General features: G+C 54.8%; 1 protein-coding gene across 7 annotated transcripts in view; it reads right to left on the bottom strand.

The window, feature by feature from the left end:
* Positions 1-19,762, bottom strand: part of Arhgef10l (Rho guanine nucleotide exchange factor 10 like) — a 142,358-nt gene that overhangs the window by 88,714 nt on the left and 33,882 nt on the right. For all 7 annotated transcript variants that reach the window (XM_074081199.1, XM_074081203.1, XM_074081204.1 and 4 more), the window contains exons 2-4: positions 8,250-8,328; positions 1,923-2,084; positions 1,205-1,244 (exon numbers count right to left, since the gene is read on the bottom strand). In XM_074081199.1, the coding sequence (XP_073937300.1) occupies positions 1,205-1,244; positions 1,923-2,084; positions 8,250-8,286 (239 nt within the window). In that variant the 5' untranslated portion in view covers positions 8,287-8,328. The remainder of the gene's footprint in view (positions 1-1,204; positions 1,245-1,922; positions 2,085-8,249; positions 8,329-19,762) is intronic.

Consider the following 19,762-nt stretch of genomic DNA (forward strand, 5'->3'; position numbering starts at 1 on the left):
AAGGGTGTCCTTTCTCATGGCCCACAGCTCTCCTGCCCCTCATCTCTGCCTGGACATTCACACACGCTCACACGCTCAGCCAGACGTCCTCATGCAGCCCCTTTCATGAGTGTCTCAGGACTGTGGGCACCCTCCTCCATACCACTGTGTGTTGGCACTCCACCAGACTCAGTTTCTCTGCAGCCTTGGTCCTGGTACACTCTGGAGAGCTATAATCCCTCCCTGGCCAGGGGCAGGCAAACAGCTGCTGATTCAGTCCAGTTCCTAGTCAGGGAGGAGACACTGCCCTGCTGGCCCTGCATGCTGAACCCAATTACCCAACATAGGCCCGGCAGAAACCCTCCCAGGTCCACCCACTCCAGACAAACAAAGCCTCCCTCCCAGCAGGGACTCCTTGCACACTGCATCTCGGAGACCTGCCTGGGAATTAGCTTGCCAGCTTACTCCACACACCCCTCCCCAACCGGGAGAGCCAGGATTTAAATACAGAGCCCCCAATGTCCTGGACATCAACTAGGCCCCCCAAAGCAGATCTGCTGCCAAGCGTGGAGGGGCTGTGATTCAAAGTCCCTGCCCTGAGTAAGTGCTGACAGGAGGCTGGGTACACTCAGGGGGAGGAACCAGTGGCCCATTTTACAGATGAGAAAGCCAGGATCCAGAAGGTCTTTAATTCACACAACACCCACGATTAGCTCTGGAGCCAGGTGAAGATAAAGACCCCAGCATCCAGCTCCTGGCCATTAGGTTGCCCTGCCCCCGACAGGCTCCCTGGAACAGAAGGGTAGAGTCCCCCAAAACCCTCACAGGAACTGTAGCATTGGCAAAGCAAATAGCAACAAAGAAACCATCACCTGACCAGGCTGTCATTTAGCCCCCATGGCAGCCCCCAGGACCCAGCCTCTCATAATGTCCATCTTATTCAGGGACAGATGGACACTAGTAGCCTGTGACTCCTCCAAAGCCACACAGCTAGCAAGGGGGAGTGACAGGGTTGGGCCCAGGCTATACCACAGGCTCCTGGGCAGAAAACAGCAAGAGGCCATGAGTTTCACAGACTGACCTTGCCCAGAGCAAAGGGTCTTGACAAAACGCTGTCCTCCCTAGCCAAAGGCCTGCAGACGCCTCCACAGCTCTGCCCCATCCCACACCCCTGCTCAGTCTCCTCTTTTTCCAACCAGCAAAGCCAAGGAGACTGGTCACTTACTCTATCTGGGGCAGTGTGGTGGCCGTGTCCAGGTCTGGGTCTGTGGAGAAAGACAAAGGGAGAGCTTGTCAGGCAGGGGGCCAGGATGCCTGCTGGGCTTGGCTCCTGCCCCTTCCCCAGCCTCTGCTCGGTGACTAAGCTCCCCTACCTGTCCAGCCTGCACCACCCAGACTCCAGGGCTCACATCCCAACCCCAACCAGAACAAGCACCAGCCCAGTCTGCTTGTGGGGCTCCCCCCACAGGCTCCTCGGTTCCTCGAGGAGCCTCTGTCCCAGAGCCTACAGGAAGTTCCAGCTGGTCCAGTCCCCAGAGTCTCTCCCACATGACAGAATCTAAGAGCCAGCAACTGCCATTTACAGGCAGCCTCAACAAGGCCCTTCCCAGCCTCTGGGTGCGCCGGCTCCCCAAGATGACAGAGGGGGCCTGGAGAGGCTGCTTCCCTGGCTAGGTGGGTTCTCTGTGGCAGTGGCTGCAGAGACACAAGCTCTGAACCACAACCGTCTCCACGCAAAGGCCGACCTCACTCTTCCATTTCCAGCGTGCCAGATGTTGTAGGAGTGCTAGGAGTCCCCACTCCCAAGGGAAGCACGGAATGCAGCCTCTTCCCAACAGCCCCGTCCTGCTTCCTGGGGACAGTAGAGGGCCACTAGGCATCCATCCCCGAGACCCTGGGCTTCCACCAGACCCCTTAGGCCGAGATTCCTGGACACCCCTTACCTGCTCTGGGGATGGAGTCAAAGTGGATCAGCAGGGGGTCTGCATCCCTCTCAGGAGCAAGGCTGGTGTCCTCTTCATCATCGCTCTCATCGAACTCAAAGGCTTCTCCAGAATCCTCTGCCTCAGAGGAAGGGCCTGGGACTCCAGGACCCTGCAAATCTCCTGGAGGGGAGGAGGAGTGAGTGATGCTCATCTCAGAAGTGTGGGCACGGGACAGGGCGGCTGGGTAATGGGCACAGGACAGGGTGGCCAGTTGGTGGGTATGGGACTGGGGAGCTGGTTGGTGGACATGGGCTGGAGGCCGTGAGCCCGCAGGTCTGAGCAAGGGAACAGGAGCACTTCTCAGGACTCTACTCAGGTCAGATGGCTCCACTGTGCTCCTAAGGTGTCCAGGGGACTGGCTTAGATCTCTGGGCAGGCGGCAGTGAAGAGTGGGAAGGAACCAAGCTCCCAGGGCAAGCAGAGTATTTGAACCTTTCTTCTTATTTTTCATTTCCTGGTATTGTGAGCAAGAACCCCTTTTAAATTCACCAATGCATGCACTTGTGGGTTTATGTGTTGGTGTGCTTTGTGTAGGTGCAAATGAGCAGACAGGCACGTCCTGCACTCAGGATATTATTTGGTACATGTGGTGGCAGGAAACACAGCTGTCTGGGAATGCCTGGGACTGGGATGCAGGTACCAGGTACCAGAGTAGGACTGGCTGGAGCAGGGGCGGGAACCTGAGCTCCCAGCACAGAGGTATCCACAGGGCCTTGCTCCCTTCTGCTCCCATGCTGGGGATCCTCTGCCTGGTGCGTCCTCTGTTGTCCTCCTCATCCTTCACAGCCAACTCAAGCAGAATCCCATCCTAAGCACATAAACCAAGCGCCTCCCCTCCTGTCCTGCCCCTTGCCTTCTCTGTTTATCCTGTACAAATGTGTAACACACACAAACGCACATACACCCCGATCTCTACTCCCTAAGAGCCGACCAGACGTCCCACCTACCTGTCCCTTTACTGTCAAGTCCTGGCCTGGCCCCAGGTTGGGGCTCCACAGCATCCGTTAAACAGTGAAGGGATGAATTCTCTGTCCTACAGAGCAGCTCTCTCGGGGCACAGCAACAGGGCTCAGAGTGGGAGCTCTAGCCCCTGCTGGCTGTGTGGCTCTGAGCAAGTCACTCTACCTCTCTGCACCTTGGTTTTCTCCTCTGCAGTGTGGACGAAAAGCTGCAGTGACATCAGCTGAGCTGTGGGTTGGGTCTCAGCCTCAGCACTGCCAGCACTGCAGGCAGGCCAACTTACCACGGGGTGGTCCTATGCACTCCCATGTTCAGCGACATCCCTGACTTCTGCCCACCACAGGCTAGTTGCAGCCTCCAGTGACAAGCAGAAATGTCTCCAGCATTGCCATATGTCCCCCCTGAGAGGCATAATCACCACTAGCTGAGAGCCTCTGAGACAGGTGTTGCCCAGCCCTGCACTGATCATGTAAATCTTGTAAAGGTTAAGGCCTTTATACCTGCTGTGATGGCTGCTCCCTCCCTGTGAGGCCCCCAAGGACACAACCTGTCCTGTCAGTCCATGCCGCTGTGAGTGAATGAGTGGATGGGAGGACAGTACAGAAAGAAGGATGGATGGAGGACTGCGGCTCGAGGCCAGTCCAGACAAAAAGTTCATGAAACTCCACCTCCATCAACAGCCGGCCACAGTGGCATACAACTGTCATCCCAAGCTTCAAGGGAGGTTGAGATAGGGAAGATTGCAGTTCCAGCCTGAGCAAAAAAGCCTGCAAGACCTCATCTCAGTGGAAAAAAAAAAAAGAAAAAAAACAGGTGTGGTGGTGGTACATGCCGCCATCCCAAATAGGAGGATCACAGTCCAGGCCAGCCTGGGCAAAAAGTGAGACCCCATCTCCAAAATAACCAGAGTAAAAAGGGCTGGAGGCATGGCTCAAGCAGTAAAGCACCTGCCTAGCAAGTCCAAAGCCCTGAGTTCAAACCCTAGTACCGCCAAAAAAAAAAAAGGCTAGCAGGTAGACAGGTAGCCATATCCAATTCCAACAGTCTTTCCCACCAGGAAGATTTGACTCCTCCCACAGTGGCTGAGAGGTGCCCAGAGCAGGGCATCTCAGGTACCAAGTGCAAGACAAGGGACCCTCAGTGCACTGCAGGGGGTCCCCAATTTCCTCTCAGGCACTACAGCTGGATGGAGGCCACTGAGGTGGGGAGCTACTCCCAATTCCTGGCAGCTACTAGTCTACATTCCTTCCCCGGGTGTAGAGAAACACACTCATGGGGAGGTCAACGTGGGCCCCATGTAGCAAATCACGGCACCTCCAGCTGCCTCTGCAGAAGCGAAGCCAGGCACCCGCCATCCTGTGGCAGGTCACCAGGCCCATGGGAGCCCTGCTAAGTCTCACTCCAGACTCTCTCCACTGAACCCTGCCACCTCCTGGAAGTGGCATGAGCAACCACAGGACACTCTGCCCCATGGAGACAAATTAACAAAGGAAATACAGGAGTGAAGAGGGAAGCTGGATGCACGGTTTTCAAATTACAAACCCACTGGGGGCTCAGAAAATCAATTAGGCACCCCATCAGCCTCGGGGTCTGTGTTTGAATTACTTGCTTCAGGTCAGGTGTGGAATTCCAGCACTACAGAGAGTGAGGTAGGAGGATTCACAGTTAAGTTCAGCCTGGTCTACACAATGAGACCCTTTCTCAAAAATGAAGGGAAGGAGAGAGAGAGAGAGGGAGAGAGGAAGGGAGAGAAGGAGGGAAGGAGGGAGGGAAGGAAAGGAGGAAGGAGGAAGGAAGGGAGGAAGGAATAAAGATCACTCACTTTAGATATTTAAAGTTTTCACATAATGATATTCATAAAATCATACTTGGTATTGTAGTACCAAATAAAATATACTTGTTATTAATTATTTCAGTTTTTGGTGAGACTGGGGCTTGAACTCAGGGCTTTATGCTTGCCTCCAGTCCATTTTTCTCTGGTTATTGTGAAGATAGGGTCTTGCTAATTATTAGCCTGGGCTGGCCTCAAATCATGATCCTCCCGATCTTAGTCTCCCAAGTAGCTAGGACTACAGGTGTGAACAACTGGCACCCAGCCATTTCAGAATATTTTTTAATCTTATGGTATTAATAAAATCACACTCGTTCACACCATGTCAGTTACATGTTCTGTGTGTGTGTGAAGGAACTTCTGCTCTCCCCTTTTCCCTCCACTCCAACCACACTCACCTCCTGGCTGCACACAATCATGACAGACGTGCTCCTTCCTCAGGACCTTTGCACCCGCTGTCCCAAGGTCTAGAATGTTCTTTCTCCACGTATCTTCTTCTACTCCCACTGCCTCAGCTCTTTACTATGAGTCACGTGAGCGAGGCTGCCGCAGAGACCCTGCACCTTGCTGTGGACCCTGCCTTCTCAGCACACAACGTGCTGTCGCCTCACTCTACTGTCTGCCTCTCCCCTCGTGAGCGCCCAAGGTGTTCCCACCTGCTCTGTTCACTGCTGTACCTCAGCATCTAGTAGGCGCCCAGCACATAGTAGGCCTGCAGTGAGCACTCCTGTTCTCATGACTATGGATTATGTTTAAAGTTGGGGGTTTTTGTGGGTTTGTTTTTCGTGGTGGTACTGGGGTTTGAACTCAAGACCTTGTGCTTGCTAGGCAGGCACTCTACCTACCTGAGACACACCCCCAAGCCCTTTCTGCTTTTGGTATTTTTTTGGAAACTCTCTCTTATTTTTACCCAGGGCCAGCCAGCCTGAGACTGTGATCCTTCTACCTACAGCCTCGCTCCCGCACAGCTGGGATGACAGGCACCACCAGCACACACTGCTTGTTGGGTTGAGATGAGATCTCACTAACTTTTTGCCTGGGCTGGCCTGATCTCTACTGTTCTGGATTATAAGACACAGGCCCTTCCTGCCTTACAGGGCTAGCTTTGCCTTCCCATGCCCTCGGTCCTGGCCCCCATGACTCTGCTAGGTGGGGTGAGGGTGGCTTCCCTACACACATGGCCGGTACCACTATAGTGCCTGAGGTTTCAGAGCCAAGCCACCTGGGCTCTACTCAGACCCCAGCTGCCCCAGGCGCTAGCTGTACCATGTAAGGTATGTGACCCCTCCCAGCCTCACCCAGCTGCTGGCCAGTGGTGACAATGGTGACAGCAGTGGCTGTGAGGAGGAAGGACAGGTGAGCACCCAGAATCACCTGGAACCAGTATGTGCTCACTCACTGTTAGTTATTCTTATGATGATGACACCCTGATTACTATTGTCACTGTCATTACACCATCACTCATGACTCCTGTCATGGCTATTATTATTATTAGCAGCAGCAGCTCAGCCTGGCCAGCCCCAGGCACCCTGCCTCCCCAGGCAGTGTCAGGGGCTCAGGTCACTTCTGTACCTCCCCCATGAGAGTACTGACAGCTTCAGCTAAGCTGTCCATGTCACCCATGCATCCATCCATCCATCCTGGGCTAGAGGCAGAGGGATAGTAAGACATGGCTCAGATGGAGAAAACCAAACCATGCAACCCAAAGGCAACTGTGCTGAGTGAGGGGTTGGTCATACCCACTGGGCTTTGGGAGAGACTCTGGACAGGGGCTGGCCTCACAGAGTTCCAAAGAAGAAAAGACAAAGTCTGACCTGCTCAGATGAGAAAGAGAAGTCCAGGCTGGGACCAACAACAAGAGCCTGGAGGCTGAAGACAAGAGCAAGGGGAAGGGGTCTGGAGCCCTCTCCTCAGAAACCTGAGAGGGGCAACGGAAAGGTCTCACAGACTCAGGAAGAGCAAAGGGCTGGGCCTGACCAGGTGACACGAGCCAGCAACATTAGACAGAGCTGGAGTAAAAAATGGCCATGAGGTATTTACTGAGAACAGAAGTGATTCCATCATAAAGTTACAGTTTTCTGTTTCTTTTTTCTTTTTACTTTTTGGCAGCACTGGGGTTTGAACTCAGGGCCTCATGCTCGGTAGGCAGGCGCCCTACCACTTGAGCCACTCCCCAACACGGCCATTACTTTATCTCACATCCCATGTTGGAGGGAAGGAAAAAGGGGGTAGGTGCCCCTGGCATCAGGAGAAAGAGAAGGGCCATGCCAGGACCCAGGGCATGACATGACAGGAGGTACACTTGTCCCCAGACTCACCCCCACCAGCTGGCTGCCCTCCTGCCAGGCAGTCAGACACTGCTCCTTATCAGAAGGAAAGATCAGGTGGCCAGCCCAAGGTAATTGGGAACTGAGCCCTTCCCAGCCATCTGGACAGGTGGTACAACAAGAGCTGGTCACTCATGTCTTTGAAGTCCTGGACATGCCCAGCGCTCAGGAGCACCCACTCAAATGAATCTAGGAGGCAGGGACCCTAAGAAGCCACCACTCACCACAGTGAAGACAGTCCACCAAGTGGACCCCCACACTCCAGAGGGGAGCATTCCAGGAGGAAGAGACATCATCTGTCTCTACCCGGGGCTCAGAGCACAGACAGGCTGTCCTGTCCACACCCTGCGGTGACACACTCCCTCCTGTTCATGCAGCCATTGATTGCCACACACCTTACACACGTTTAAACCTGGAAACAAAATGGGGAAGGGTGTCATCATCTCCCCACATCATTGGTGATGACAGTGAGCCATTGAAACGTTGAATCACGTAACCAAGTTCAGGGTGAGTGGCAGGTTGGGGATCCAAACTCAGACTGGGCAGTGACAAAGTCCTGGCTGGTGACTGCTCTGCTGTCCTGCCTACTCAACAGGGCCAAGAAGAGGAATCTGGGGTCCAGTGAGTGGAACAGCCTTGGATTCAGTTTCTCCAGGGCAGGGCCTGGATATTACCTAGGGGGTCTGAGGCCCCACTGCTAAGGTTCCAAATAAGATACAGGATGCTGGATGGAATTTCAGATAAACAACGAATCATTTTGTTAGTACAACTGTGCGGTTTTTTAGGGTTTTTTTGTTTGTTTGTTTGTTTGCTTGTTTTGCCTAAATCTGGCCATCCTGGGACTGCTCAATAGCCCAACCGTATAGCCCAACTTTTTCCTCTCAACCTCAGTTCCCCACCCTCAACTTATAAGCTTAATCCCAGGCCCTGAACTGTCCATCTACCCAGGCCATCTTAAAGGTAAAGAATTCACCCTTGCCTGGTGCTACTCTGAGAGAAGGAAATTATTCCCATTTTGTGACAAGGAACCTGGTGGGTATGAGGAGTGGAAACAGGACAGGGCAAGGGGCCAGCAGAGTTTTGCCTGCCCAAGGCCAGTGGCTCAGTCTGTCAGTCCAGGCTCCTGTGAGGAGGGCCAGCAGAGCAGGGAGAGCCTGGGTACAGTACCTATGGCAGGCTGTGGAGGAGGCCTGGAGGAAGCCATCAGACAAGGTCCAGCTCAACCAGCGCCGTCCCCGCTGCTTGCCTGTGAAAAGAAGGCCAGAAACCCAATTAGACAGAGTTCCAGGCTGAAATGCTGGCCACAGGCTGCATGCCTGGCCGTGTGGTCTCACACCCTTCCCAGGAGATCTGGGGCACGGGGCAGCCCTAGAAAAGTCTGGACTCCACCCAGCATCAATCATTAACCCATAGAAAAACCTGCAGCTGCATGGCAAAACCCCCATCTTCCCAGAATCCACTGCTGCCAGACCTGCCTTCGCCCAGTGCTGAGGGGTGTACAGGAGCCTGGGTCTAGCCAGGAGTATCCCTCCTTATCCCCTCTGGCTTATGGGAAGCTCTGGCCCCAGGACAGGAGATGACACCTGGGTCCCTGGGTCCCTGTGTTCCATGGCTGGACACTTCCTCCTCCCGGTCCCACAGTTCTGGCTTCTACCAGAACAGCTGGAAGGCCACCATGTTTTTGTCTCTTGTCCTACCCCATGGGGCTAGCCAGCTGGCAAAGGGCCACCAGCCTTGGCACATGGGTGTAGAAAAGAAAGGGCCACAGAGGTGAATGGCACGGGACAGGGTCAGAATCCAAAATGCTCGGAGCCGGAGCAGCTTCCCATGCCCCAAGCGCCTCCGGCCTCCCGTGGGGCTCATACACCCAGCAGGCCCCAGCCTCGGTGGCTTCCCAGGCCATGGATCAACCTTGCCAAACCTCTGGAGGGGGAGCATCCTCTCCACCCTCCTGCCACCTCACCTGCTGGCTGAGCTGGGGGCTGCCCTTCTAGACCTCCCTTGGGGAGGGAATCCATCCTGGGGGGAGAAGCTGGTCCTCCACGCCCTCTGTCCAACCTGTCCCTGCCACCAGCTTCCGTGTGCCTGTTTTCCTTTCATTCCTAAAGCCTTTATTTTTCTTAACTGGCTTACAAGTGCATGCAAGGGGCAATGTTAACACCAGACACTCACACAGCACCTACAGCGCCTCAAATACTAATATCTATGAATCCAAATGCCCAGTGAGAAAAATGAGGCCCAGAGTGGGCAACTGACTTGTCCTAGATCACACAGCTAGGAAGAGGCATGATGGGCGCCCCGGTCATGGGCCAGAGTCTGTGTTCATTAAGGTGTCACTATGCTCTGAGGCCCCTCAAAATTCGAACAATACAAAGAATGACCACAAAAGTCTCCCTTCCACCCCACCAGTGACTACTGCTGCTGGTTTCTTAAGAATCTTCCAGAACTATCCCATGCATTTACCATCTCACATATCTGCATACAGTTGTCCCCTCCCCCCTCAGTCATCATGTATCAGTTGCCCCCAGCCAACTGCCGTCACCCCCCTATTGTAGCTGAACTAACTCACAGCACCTGCGCCATCCAGCGCACTTCACGCCATGGAGGCACCATTTGTCTCACACACCATGAGAAGGGGGAGCGCAGAACAGTAAGGTATTTTGAGAGGGGGGGAAAGGCGGCATTCGTGTGAATTTGATTATAGCATGTCGTTATAACTGCTCTATTTTATTATGGTTTGTTATTGTCAATCTTTTCCTGTACCTGCTTTATGAATTTAATCCTAGGGCTCCATACTGTCCCTGGTCTCAGACATCACTTGGAGGTCTTGGGACATACCCTGTGTGGATGAAGGGGACCACTATGTACACAGAAGGAGGCACACACAGCCCCTGCTATCAGTAACTGACTCAGTGGTGATTTAGAACAGTGTAGAGATCCTCCTTGCTTTCTGAACAGCGGTGCTGTTTGTTTGGGGGGATATACTATAATGTATGTCACCTCTACCCACACACACAGAGGAAGGTGTTGGTATTTTGGTGTCATAAACAAGGCATAATGGGCACTGGCCACACCCAGGGCCTCCAGCAGGTGGCAGCCACCCTGCAGGGCACAGTCCCAGAAACAGAGGTCCACAAGAGAAATGTCTTTTTCTTTGGATCGATGCTGCAGGTTGCTCCCCACCAGGTGTGGCTGTGCCTTTTAGAGCCACAATGAGAACTCTTGGGACAAAAATGGTGTCTTCAAGTCCAGGCACAGTGGCTCATACCTGTAATTCTAGCTACTTGGGAGGCAGAGATCAGGAAGATCATGGTACAAGGCCAGCCTGGGCAAACAGTTCTTGAGATCCCATGTCAATCAATAAAAGGCCTAGTCACGGTGCATGCCCCTGTCATCCAGCTAGTTAGGAAGCATAAGCAGGGGGATCATGTCTAGGTCAGCAATACGAGATCCTGTCTCAAAAAGAACCAAAGCAGAGAAGGCAAAAGTGCCTGCAAACCCCTCTGCAAGCTGGACGGTCCAACTGTGGCCATACAGCAGTCCCTGCAGGGCCTCTTCCCTGTGGGCTTGAGTACAACCCCCATGGGTGCTCAGCCTTCCTCTGAGGGCACTGGGACCCCAAAGGGTCTGAGAGGGAAGGAGCAGAGAGACATACACTCGTTTTACAGAAGGTCCACTGCCCGGCCTTGTGGGCAAACTGTTCCTTATACATAATTCAACAGTGATGTGACGGGGCCTCTTCTCCAGCCTGGGCCCAAATCCATGACCCTTTCCTCCCAGACCCCAAGTCCTAAGTCCACCCATCAACCTTCAAGGCTGACTCCCACTTTCAGCTTCAAGCCTAAGGCTTTCCCTGGATATGAAGAGTGACACCGATATTTATGGAGCCTAAAGGTTTATTTGCATTCTTCTGTCAAATTCTCAGGCCTTCCCATTTTACAGATGAGGAAACAGAGGCCACAGAGGTAAGGATTTTCCCAGGTCATAGAGGGATGGGGAGAGGTGGGGCGACAAGGATGAACCCCAGGGATGCAGACAGTGCCTAAGCTCAACCCTCTGACCACCTTCCTCCCTGGACTTGGGGGCTGGACTCTGAAAGGCACCTGCTATAGGCTAAACTGGGGCCCTGAAGTCCCCAGAGCAAGGACACAGGCCAGCATGTCCCACCACACAGAGACCTGTAGCTACCATTTTGTACATATGCCACTAGTCTCAGAGGATGTCACAAGAAAATAGGGCTGGCTCAGAGTGGCCATGGTCACCTTCGCAGACCCTCATGGGCACAGTAAAACACACATAAAACTCGTGAAAGAGTCCCTAGGACACAATGGCCTTTGAATGTCATTGACATTCCTCATTGTACAAGACACATAGGACACAGGCTGTGACAACCACGTTGGAAGCCCCACCTCGCCAGGTAGCTGAGATGAACTTCAGTGACCCCATCTGTAAAACAGGGCCCCACAGTACCCTGCAGGACACCGGGGGTCAGTCACAAGGCTCCAGGAGGGCTGGGTCAGTGCCAAAATCCCATCCTCACATGGTCACCAAAAATAAGGAACAGCAAATGGCACCCTGTATCAGAGTTCCATCCCGCAGGAGTTTAGGGGCCCCAGGAGCCTGGGACTTGACACTGTGAGGATCTAGGGTGACAGGACCCATTTGCAAGCTGGGCTGTACCAGCCCCCTCTGGATGACCTTGGGGCCTCCCAAAGCCTCAAGCTTCACCTCTGGAAGGTGGGCATGCCTGCACCCGCCCAGCCGCCCCACAGGCTGCCACACAAAGGTGAACCAGGTGGTGGGTGTGAGGACACTAAGCAGGAGGAGGAGGAGAGGCGCTCAACCATGCCCTCATAGTTCAAGTCCTCTTTGAACTATGCACGGTCTGGCAGAGTTCATGGCAGGTGTGTGAGCCCAAGGAACTGTGGGGTGGAACAGAGCCTCTCTGAGAGCCACTCAGACCTTCTCCACCACAGTCTCCAGCAAGAGACCCAAGTGGGCTGGTGAAGAAGGGTCCACCAAGACTGAGTGGCTGGCGAAAGCAGCCCACAGGGCTCGGAGGTCCAGCTGCACTGGGATCCTGGCCATGAGAGATGCAGGGGAAAGGGGGTGTACTCATGTAGTAATGGCTGCCCAGGGTCCCCCACCTCAGAGGCCACAGGATGCAAAAGGTTTTCCTCACCTTCCCTTCCTGAATTTCCCAGTCCTCTACAGTGAGCATTGTGAAGAGGGAAAATGAAAATAGCCACCAGAGCTGGGAGGGTAGCTCCATGGTACAGTGTTTGCCCAGCATGGCAAGAACAGGAAAAAAAAAAAACACTTGTTCTCTATTTATTTCCAACACTGGGGATGGACCCCAGGGCCTCACCATGCCAAGCAAATGCTCTACTGAGCTGCACCCCCAGCCCTGCCACATGCATTTTTAAAGACAGAACTGGTACCAAAGTCTTGAGGCAGCAGATGGGAGCCAGAAAGTGGCTCCAAGGTGACAGTGTTGCTCTCTATGGCTGTGGAAACCAAGTCTGGCAGAGGGGAAGGGCTTGCCGCAGCGTGTGGCACAGAGTGAGGCAGTGACAAGGATAGTGAAGGCTGTGGTTCAAAGGAGGGGATTTTCAACCAGAAGGACCTGAGTTCAAATTCCAGCTCAGCCTTTGCAGCAATGACAGGTGTCCTGTGCCCAAAGATGAGGATTAAGTGGCAGGGGAAATGAGTTCTGCAGTGCCCAGAGTGACACACAGTGGCCACTGTCAGAACTGTGATGCCAACAGTGCACAGCTCAGGTGATAGGCCTATAGCTTTTCTTCTCTTAGGGGGCAGGGGGGTGAGTCACCTTTTTTTAAATGGCCACCAAGACCGGACAGGCACACAGACCCTGGAGGGGTTCTCTCTTGTACTAGCATGTAAGGTGGTGCAGAGAAGGCTGCTTTGTTGGGCAGTACTCAGACAGAGCAAGAAACAAAGGAGTGAGGCTGTAGGCTGCTGGCATCAGGCAGGTGGAGCCCAGTGGCCAAGCCCACCAAGAGCACCCGGAATGGCATCTCCCACCACCCTCGCTGCCAGCTCACCTACAGATGTCTTCCCAGCTCTGCTAATTCAGTCAAAGTGCCTACCACTTCCCCTAGTCCCTGCAGGGTTCAGAGTCCATGCACCCAGAGGCCCCACCAGAAGCCCCAACCCCATCCTGCCTGCACCAGCCTGTGAGCCTCACCAGTTCTAGTTGCCCTCCACCCCCTGCATCTCATCCCTCTCCCACCTGCACAAGGCCTGAGATATCCTCCAGGAGGCTGCCCAAGTGGAGCCAGACACTGGAGGACAGGGAAGGCTGGCCCTGGGGTGATGGTGAGGGTGGGGTACAGCAGGCCAGGGGCAGTCTCAGAGACCAGGAGGCAGCAGCTGCTGGCATACCAAACTGTGAGGCCTAGCTATAGGAGGGGGCTGCTGCCCACCCTTGCACAGGGGACACAAGAAAGAGGCCCTGGCCTAGGCTCCCAGAAGCACCTGTGCCTGTCTCTTGGAAGCCAGGAAAGTTGGGGGAGGAGGGGTGAGATCAGTTACTTGGGCTGGTCAGGACCAAAGCTCCTCCATCTGCCTGTGTCCTCTGAGAGCTCTCTCTGGCTTTTGGCTCTTGTCAGACATGCACTTGGCCAGCCTGGGTCCCCCACCTTGGAGGCCACAGTGACTGCTCCTCAACCTAACCATGAGCGGTCAACTCTTTGAGCCCTCCTTCATCACCTTCAGAATGAAGCCCAGGTCCTAAGCAAGGCCCTCTCAGGCTGGCCCCCTCTCCTGACCTCAGTCTCAGCAGCTCCTGACCTGGCCTGGAATTCTTCAGCAACCCCGGGACCATGTGGCCCTGTTTCACATCTCTATTATATGAAAGAGCTCAGGCTGTTTGCTCCCTCAGATGGGACTCTCTCCCAACCAGCAAGCAAACTCCAATTCAGCCTGAAAAGCCCGAGCCCAGCTTCTCCTCTGTGAATCCTTCCTTGACTCATTTCACACAGCAATTCCCGTCCCTCATATGGAGTTTTAAAAAATGTCAACAAGGCACAGTGGCTCATGCCTGTAATCCCAGCTACTTGGGAAGTAGAGACTGAAAGGATCAAGGTTCAAGGCCACTCTGGGCAAAAATTTCATGTGACCCCATCTCAACCAACAAAAACTGTGGATGTCATGGCACACACCTGTCATCCCAGCTCCACAGGAAGCATAAATAGGATCATGTTCCAGGTCAGCCTGGTATAAATGTGAAACCCTATTCATAAAATCTGTAAAGCAAAAAGGGCTGGCAGAGTGGCTCAGGTGGTAGAGCGCTTACCTAGCAAGTGTAAGGTCTTGAGTTCAAACCCCAGTACCACCAAAAATAAAAAATAAATCTTGTGTACCAGACCCAGTCCTGAGGTTCTGATTCAAGGTGTGGCTGTTTCTGGGCCCAGAGATTATTTTCAAAGAGTTCAGAGGATACTGTGACACACATGACTTTGGAGACATGGCCCCTATTGCAAGCCTTTCAAATATATTGGGCTGGTTTTGTCTCAAGCCTAGCATTCACTCTCAATAACAGGTGTCAAGCTGAATGAAGAGCCTGGGAACCCTCCCCTGCTCTAGAGCAAAGAGCACTGATCAGGAACTGGGGAGGCCTGGGGAGCTGCAGATGTGGTCTTTGGTCCAGAAGAGGAGAGAACAGGAGGATGGAGGGACAAGTGTGGGACATCACCCCCCCCCCAGGTGGCCCCGCCGTATCCAGAAGCTCAGGGTACAGAGGGAGGAAAGAGGGACACACGCAAAGGTAAGGTTGAACAGGAAGTGGGGTCTGGACAGAGGCCACAGCTGCTGTGCACAGGACAGTGGAGCACCAGCAGCTCTCTCCTGGGAGTCCCTTGCACCAAGGCCCACCTGGTCATCCAGGCCATCCCAGTAGGGATGGCCCCCAGGGCTCTAGAGAGAGGTCCTTGGCCTTGCCCAAGAAAACAGCAGAGGTACAGCAAGAGGTGCACAGAGGTGTGGTGCGTGGGAAGGAGCAGAGGTCAACAAGTGACATTGGGCAATGCTTTGGGTTCTTAATGAACGTCCCTGCCCCAGAGTCCCTGCCACTCCTTGACAAGGGCCAGCACCGACCCACTTTACAGTTGCTAAACCAGGCCAGTCTTCTTCCAGCAGAGGACCAGGGACCCTGGGACCACAGAATCCAAAGTGACAGCACAGCAGCTCATGTCCCCTGGGCACCACCATGCAGGAGGCCCCTGGAGAACAGTTTTCATCTGCTTCCATTCCCATCCTGGATGAGGCACTGGCTGGTCAGAGAGACTGAGATGGGGGGGGATACCCAAGGCCATACAGCTGTTAAGCATGGAGGCACAGGGGGGTGGGAAGGGGGCCGCGGGGGAGGACCCTTGGCTAGTGCTGGGGGGTGGGGGCAGGGTGGAGAAGAGGAGCAGTCCCCTGGCACTCTCCTGCAGGTGGCAGAGCTGCAAATAGTCCAAAGGGACAGCAGGGCCCAGCTCCTCCCAGGCACCAAGCCACTCAGAGGTCTTCCCAAGATGGGGGCGGCTCCAACTTCCTTTCCCCTTAGCAGGGAAGGGGGAGGGAGCCCTAAGACAATGAGGGCTCTTGTCCCCAGCCCAGAATAGGCATACACACGCCCACCGCCAGGCCAACCTCTGGTCAGTGATCCCTAGGAAGGGTGAGGGGAAGCTTCCTTCAGGAGGCCTCTGTGGGAAGGAGCAGCCCTGCAGCCTGGCCAGAGGGGACCCTGGGGGCTGTTGCCTGGGAAAACAGAGTCAACCAGAAAGAAGCTCCTGGACCCAGAGAGTGAGGTGGACTGATGGCCATCAGACTGATCCCAGACCCCTCCTCCTCCCAGCCCAGACACATTAACCCCTTGTCCCCAGGATCCAGGAGAGAGTTCAAAGCTGGGGTGCACAGGAAAAGCCTATCACTATCTGCATGGCATCACGCAAATTGTCTTCTCTGGCAGCCTCAGACCCCCAGCCACCTCCTGGGTGGCCAATGTACACACTTGGAGGCCAGAAAGGGGACAGTGGCATGGGACATGGATGAGGAGCCATCACTCCACCTGAGGCTCAGCCTCACCTTAAAAGGGAAGTCACCTCCTAGGAAACCCAGCGCCAGCGCTGCTGTGGGCCATCCATCCCAGCATGAGGACAAGTTCCTGCCAGAACCAAGCCTGGGGGTTCTGAGATGGGTGGAGAGACCTACATAGTGTCCCCAGAAAGGATCAGAAGGGAATGATGGTCACAGAACTCTACAGCTCACAGATCCACAGGTGGGGAAGGACAGCCCAGGGAAAGAGCTGGGGGTCAGGGAAGGGCACCTGAGTGGGAAACCATGGGACAGTAGCCAGAGCTGGAGTGGGAGGGGGCACAGGCCCAAGGTGAGGTCTGTCCCACTCCTCTTCACACCCCCGGGGCAGCCAAGGGGCTGAACTAAAGCCTGGAGGTCAGACAGAGGCTGTTTTAGCTTCAAAAACCCTGGGAGCACAGAGGAGCCCCATGTGCGGCCTGGAGCAGTGAGACCAGGCCACGGTGTTCTGAGAGTCTCTCTGACTCCAGTTCACCCTCCAGAACCCCCAGAGGGTCAAGCTCCCCTGAGCCCCGCTGCACAGCCCCTGCCATTCACCCTTCCTGCCACTCAGTGACCCTTTCCCTGAGCACCTATGCCTGCTGGGGCTGGAGCCAGTGACAAAAAAAAAACCAAGAGGACCCCCAGTTCCAGTCCTCAGACAGTGGACACCAGGTGCAGGCTATATGGCAAGGATGGTCGTCAGACCTCTGACAGTCAGCACCCTGGACAGGGTGGTCGCACTCTGACTCTGGGGCAGCGCACACACAAATCCTGACTGCAGGAGGCCCCAGACTTGCTTGGCTATGTGGGTAAAAAGAAGGCACATGGGTGGGAGTTGCTGAGGGGTGCCCAGGGTCGGGGTGTGGAATGAATACAGTAATGAACTTAACCTGGCACCTGGCAAGAGCTCAGGTGGGAGCTAACCTGCGGTTCAACCCCTTCCTCCACACCTGGCCCTCCCTGGGGGCCCAGCTGAGCAAGAAGACAAAGGAGGCATCCGGGTGCCCAACGTGTCCCTGCTACAGGGTGTTCTCCTTTCTGTGCCCACCCCCACTGAGATCTCTGGCTCTTGCCCAGCCATGGATCCTGAGGATTCACCTCCGGAAAAGTAGAAGTCGGGTTTGGTCCAGGAGACAGTTCTGCAAGCTGGATTTCGGAGGGCCACACGGGCAATCCTGTGTGCCTCCCATGCTGGTCCCTGGGCCTACCCTGTCACAGCGTGTTCACTGGTTCCCATCCCGATGGGGCAGTCTCACCCTGCCTCTCACCTGGCTTCTGTGCAGACACCACAAGGGAATGAAACTTGGAGCAGAGGAAGGGAAGAGAGTGTGTGATGTGGAACAGAGACATCCTTCTGGGGCAGAAGCTGAGGCCAGCAGCAGAGCAGACCCCTGGGCCCTTCTCTGTGTGATCATCCCCAGCAAATACAAATGTGCCAGGTTACTGTTCTTCTTAGAAACACAGGGAAACCTCCCTGACATCACAGACCATGTCACCTCATGTCTCCACTCCACTTTACATAGGCTCCTTAAAAGTGGCTGAGCTCTGTCTCCAGATATCCTCCCCTGAGCAAGACTCAAGCCATCTGCAGGCAACAGTCTGCCCACAACCCACCGCCACTCCTTGTCACCAGTGGCCCCGTGACACCAGATTCAATGGACACCTTGGGCCCCACCTTACCCTACATACCAGCAGCTCCCTTCCCAACTCTCTCTCTCTGCTCCTCCCTTTCCTCCACGTCCCTTCCAGATCTCAATCTGAATGCTCCCAGGCTCTGGTTCCCACAGGAGCAGCTGCTCCAACGGGCAGCTTCGTTCACTTTGCCTCCTTCGTGAATGTTCCTGTCCTCTGCACAGTGATGCCACATGCCTGCACGGCATCTCCATTCGTGCTCCACCAACACCTGAATCTCATGGTATCCACACCCAAACTCCTGCACACAACTCCGACTACAGCCCTGCTCCCCTTAGCCTCCCAGCTTACCTGAGGCAGCTCCATCCTGCCAGCTGCTCCTGGGGAAGCCTGGGAGCCATCCTACTCACCTCTTCCACACCTGTGACCTAGCTTGTGCTACCCATCCCTAAACCTTGCTGCTTCTGCCTTCAAAGCCCACCCAGAGTCCCACCACGTCTCACCACCTGGTCCAAACCACCAGCATATCTTCCCTGGGCTATTATTACAACAGCCTCTTATTGGTCTCCCTGCATACTTGTTCTCAGCACAGCAGCCAAGTTCATCCCCGGCTCTGAACCCTGATGTGTTTTCCTTCCTCATTCAGAGGGAGGTCAGGGTCCTCATCTTGGCCTCCCTGACTCCATTCCCACCTCTCTTCCGCAGCTTACTCCACTCCAGTCACAGCAGTTCCTCAAATACCCCAAGCATGCTCCTACCTCAGGGCCTTTGCCCTTGCCGCTCCCTTAGCCTGGAATGCTCTTCCCAGAGATATCCACAGGGCTGTCTTCCTCACCTTCAGGGCTCTACTCCAAGGTCATCAGATCAGAGAGGCCTTCTCCAAACAGCCCACACTCATGGCCCTCATGCTCTGTCCGTGACCCTGCTTCCCTGTCTTCACAGTATTTAACACCTCCTGACATCACAGTATACCTCCTAGTTATCTGTTTCTATTACTTCCTACTAGCAGTGGGCTCCACCAAGGCAGGGCTTGGTTGCTGCTGTTCATCTCTCTTTCCAAGTCCTAAAATATAGCATGGCACCCAGAGGACCTTGGGATATACTTGCCAATTGAACAAAGGAATCCCTGGACCCACGATGGCCCCGTGGAGAGAAGGTGGCCTCATCGTGCTTCTTCCCCCACCTGCCTGCAGCCAGTACAGCTCCTCCTGGCGGCCTTTGCAAGCACACTCCCACCCAATGGGTTGCACAGAGGCAACTCCCCAAAACCAGTGTGGGAGGAGGTCTGAGGCCAGTGCCAAGGAGAGATCAGAAGAGAAGGGTGGGGCAGGGCAGAGGGAGGACTTGGGCTATTTTTACAAACTCACTCCCCAAAAGACTACATTCTTCCTCTGATGAGTCAGAAGCATGTGGCAGCAAGGAGGCTACCCAGAGCCCCATGGCGGCCATCGTCAGCTGAGGGCAGGCAGGTGTGCACACAGCCAGGTGGGGACCCTGGCACACATTCAGCTTTCCAGAGAAGGGGCACTGGGGCCCCAGGCTGGCAGCCATGGGAGGTGGAAAGGCCCTCTTCTACAGTCCCTAGGGACCCATCTGGCAATAGGGACGAACACCCTGTCCCACAGGGAGCTGTGGGCAGGAAAGAAATAGCCTGTGCAAAACTCAGAGCTAAAACAGCTCAGTACACCCAACCAAGGCAGGGCAAGCTAGCCAGCAGCATCAGGCCTCCAGAAGCCAGCGCCCAACACAGAAACCTAGGGCCAAGGAGAGCCCTCGCTGAGCTCTCAAAGCAGTCAGTGCTACAGACAGACCCTGCTGCTGTCCTTCCGGGAGAGAGGAGGGGCCCTGCATCTTGGAGGGAAGTGGGGAGACCTGTGTCCTCTGACCAGACTTCAGGACAGGCTTCACCCAGCGCCACCTCTAATCCTCTAGCAAGCCCAGGAGGGGACAGGATCAGCTCCACT

Source organism: Castor canadensis, chromosome 7 (assembly GCF_047511655.1).
Source record: "Castor canadensis chromosome 7, mCasCan1.hap1v2, whole genome shotgun sequence".
NCBI lineage: Eukaryota > Metazoa > Chordata > Mammalia > Rodentia > Castoridae > Castor > Castor canadensis.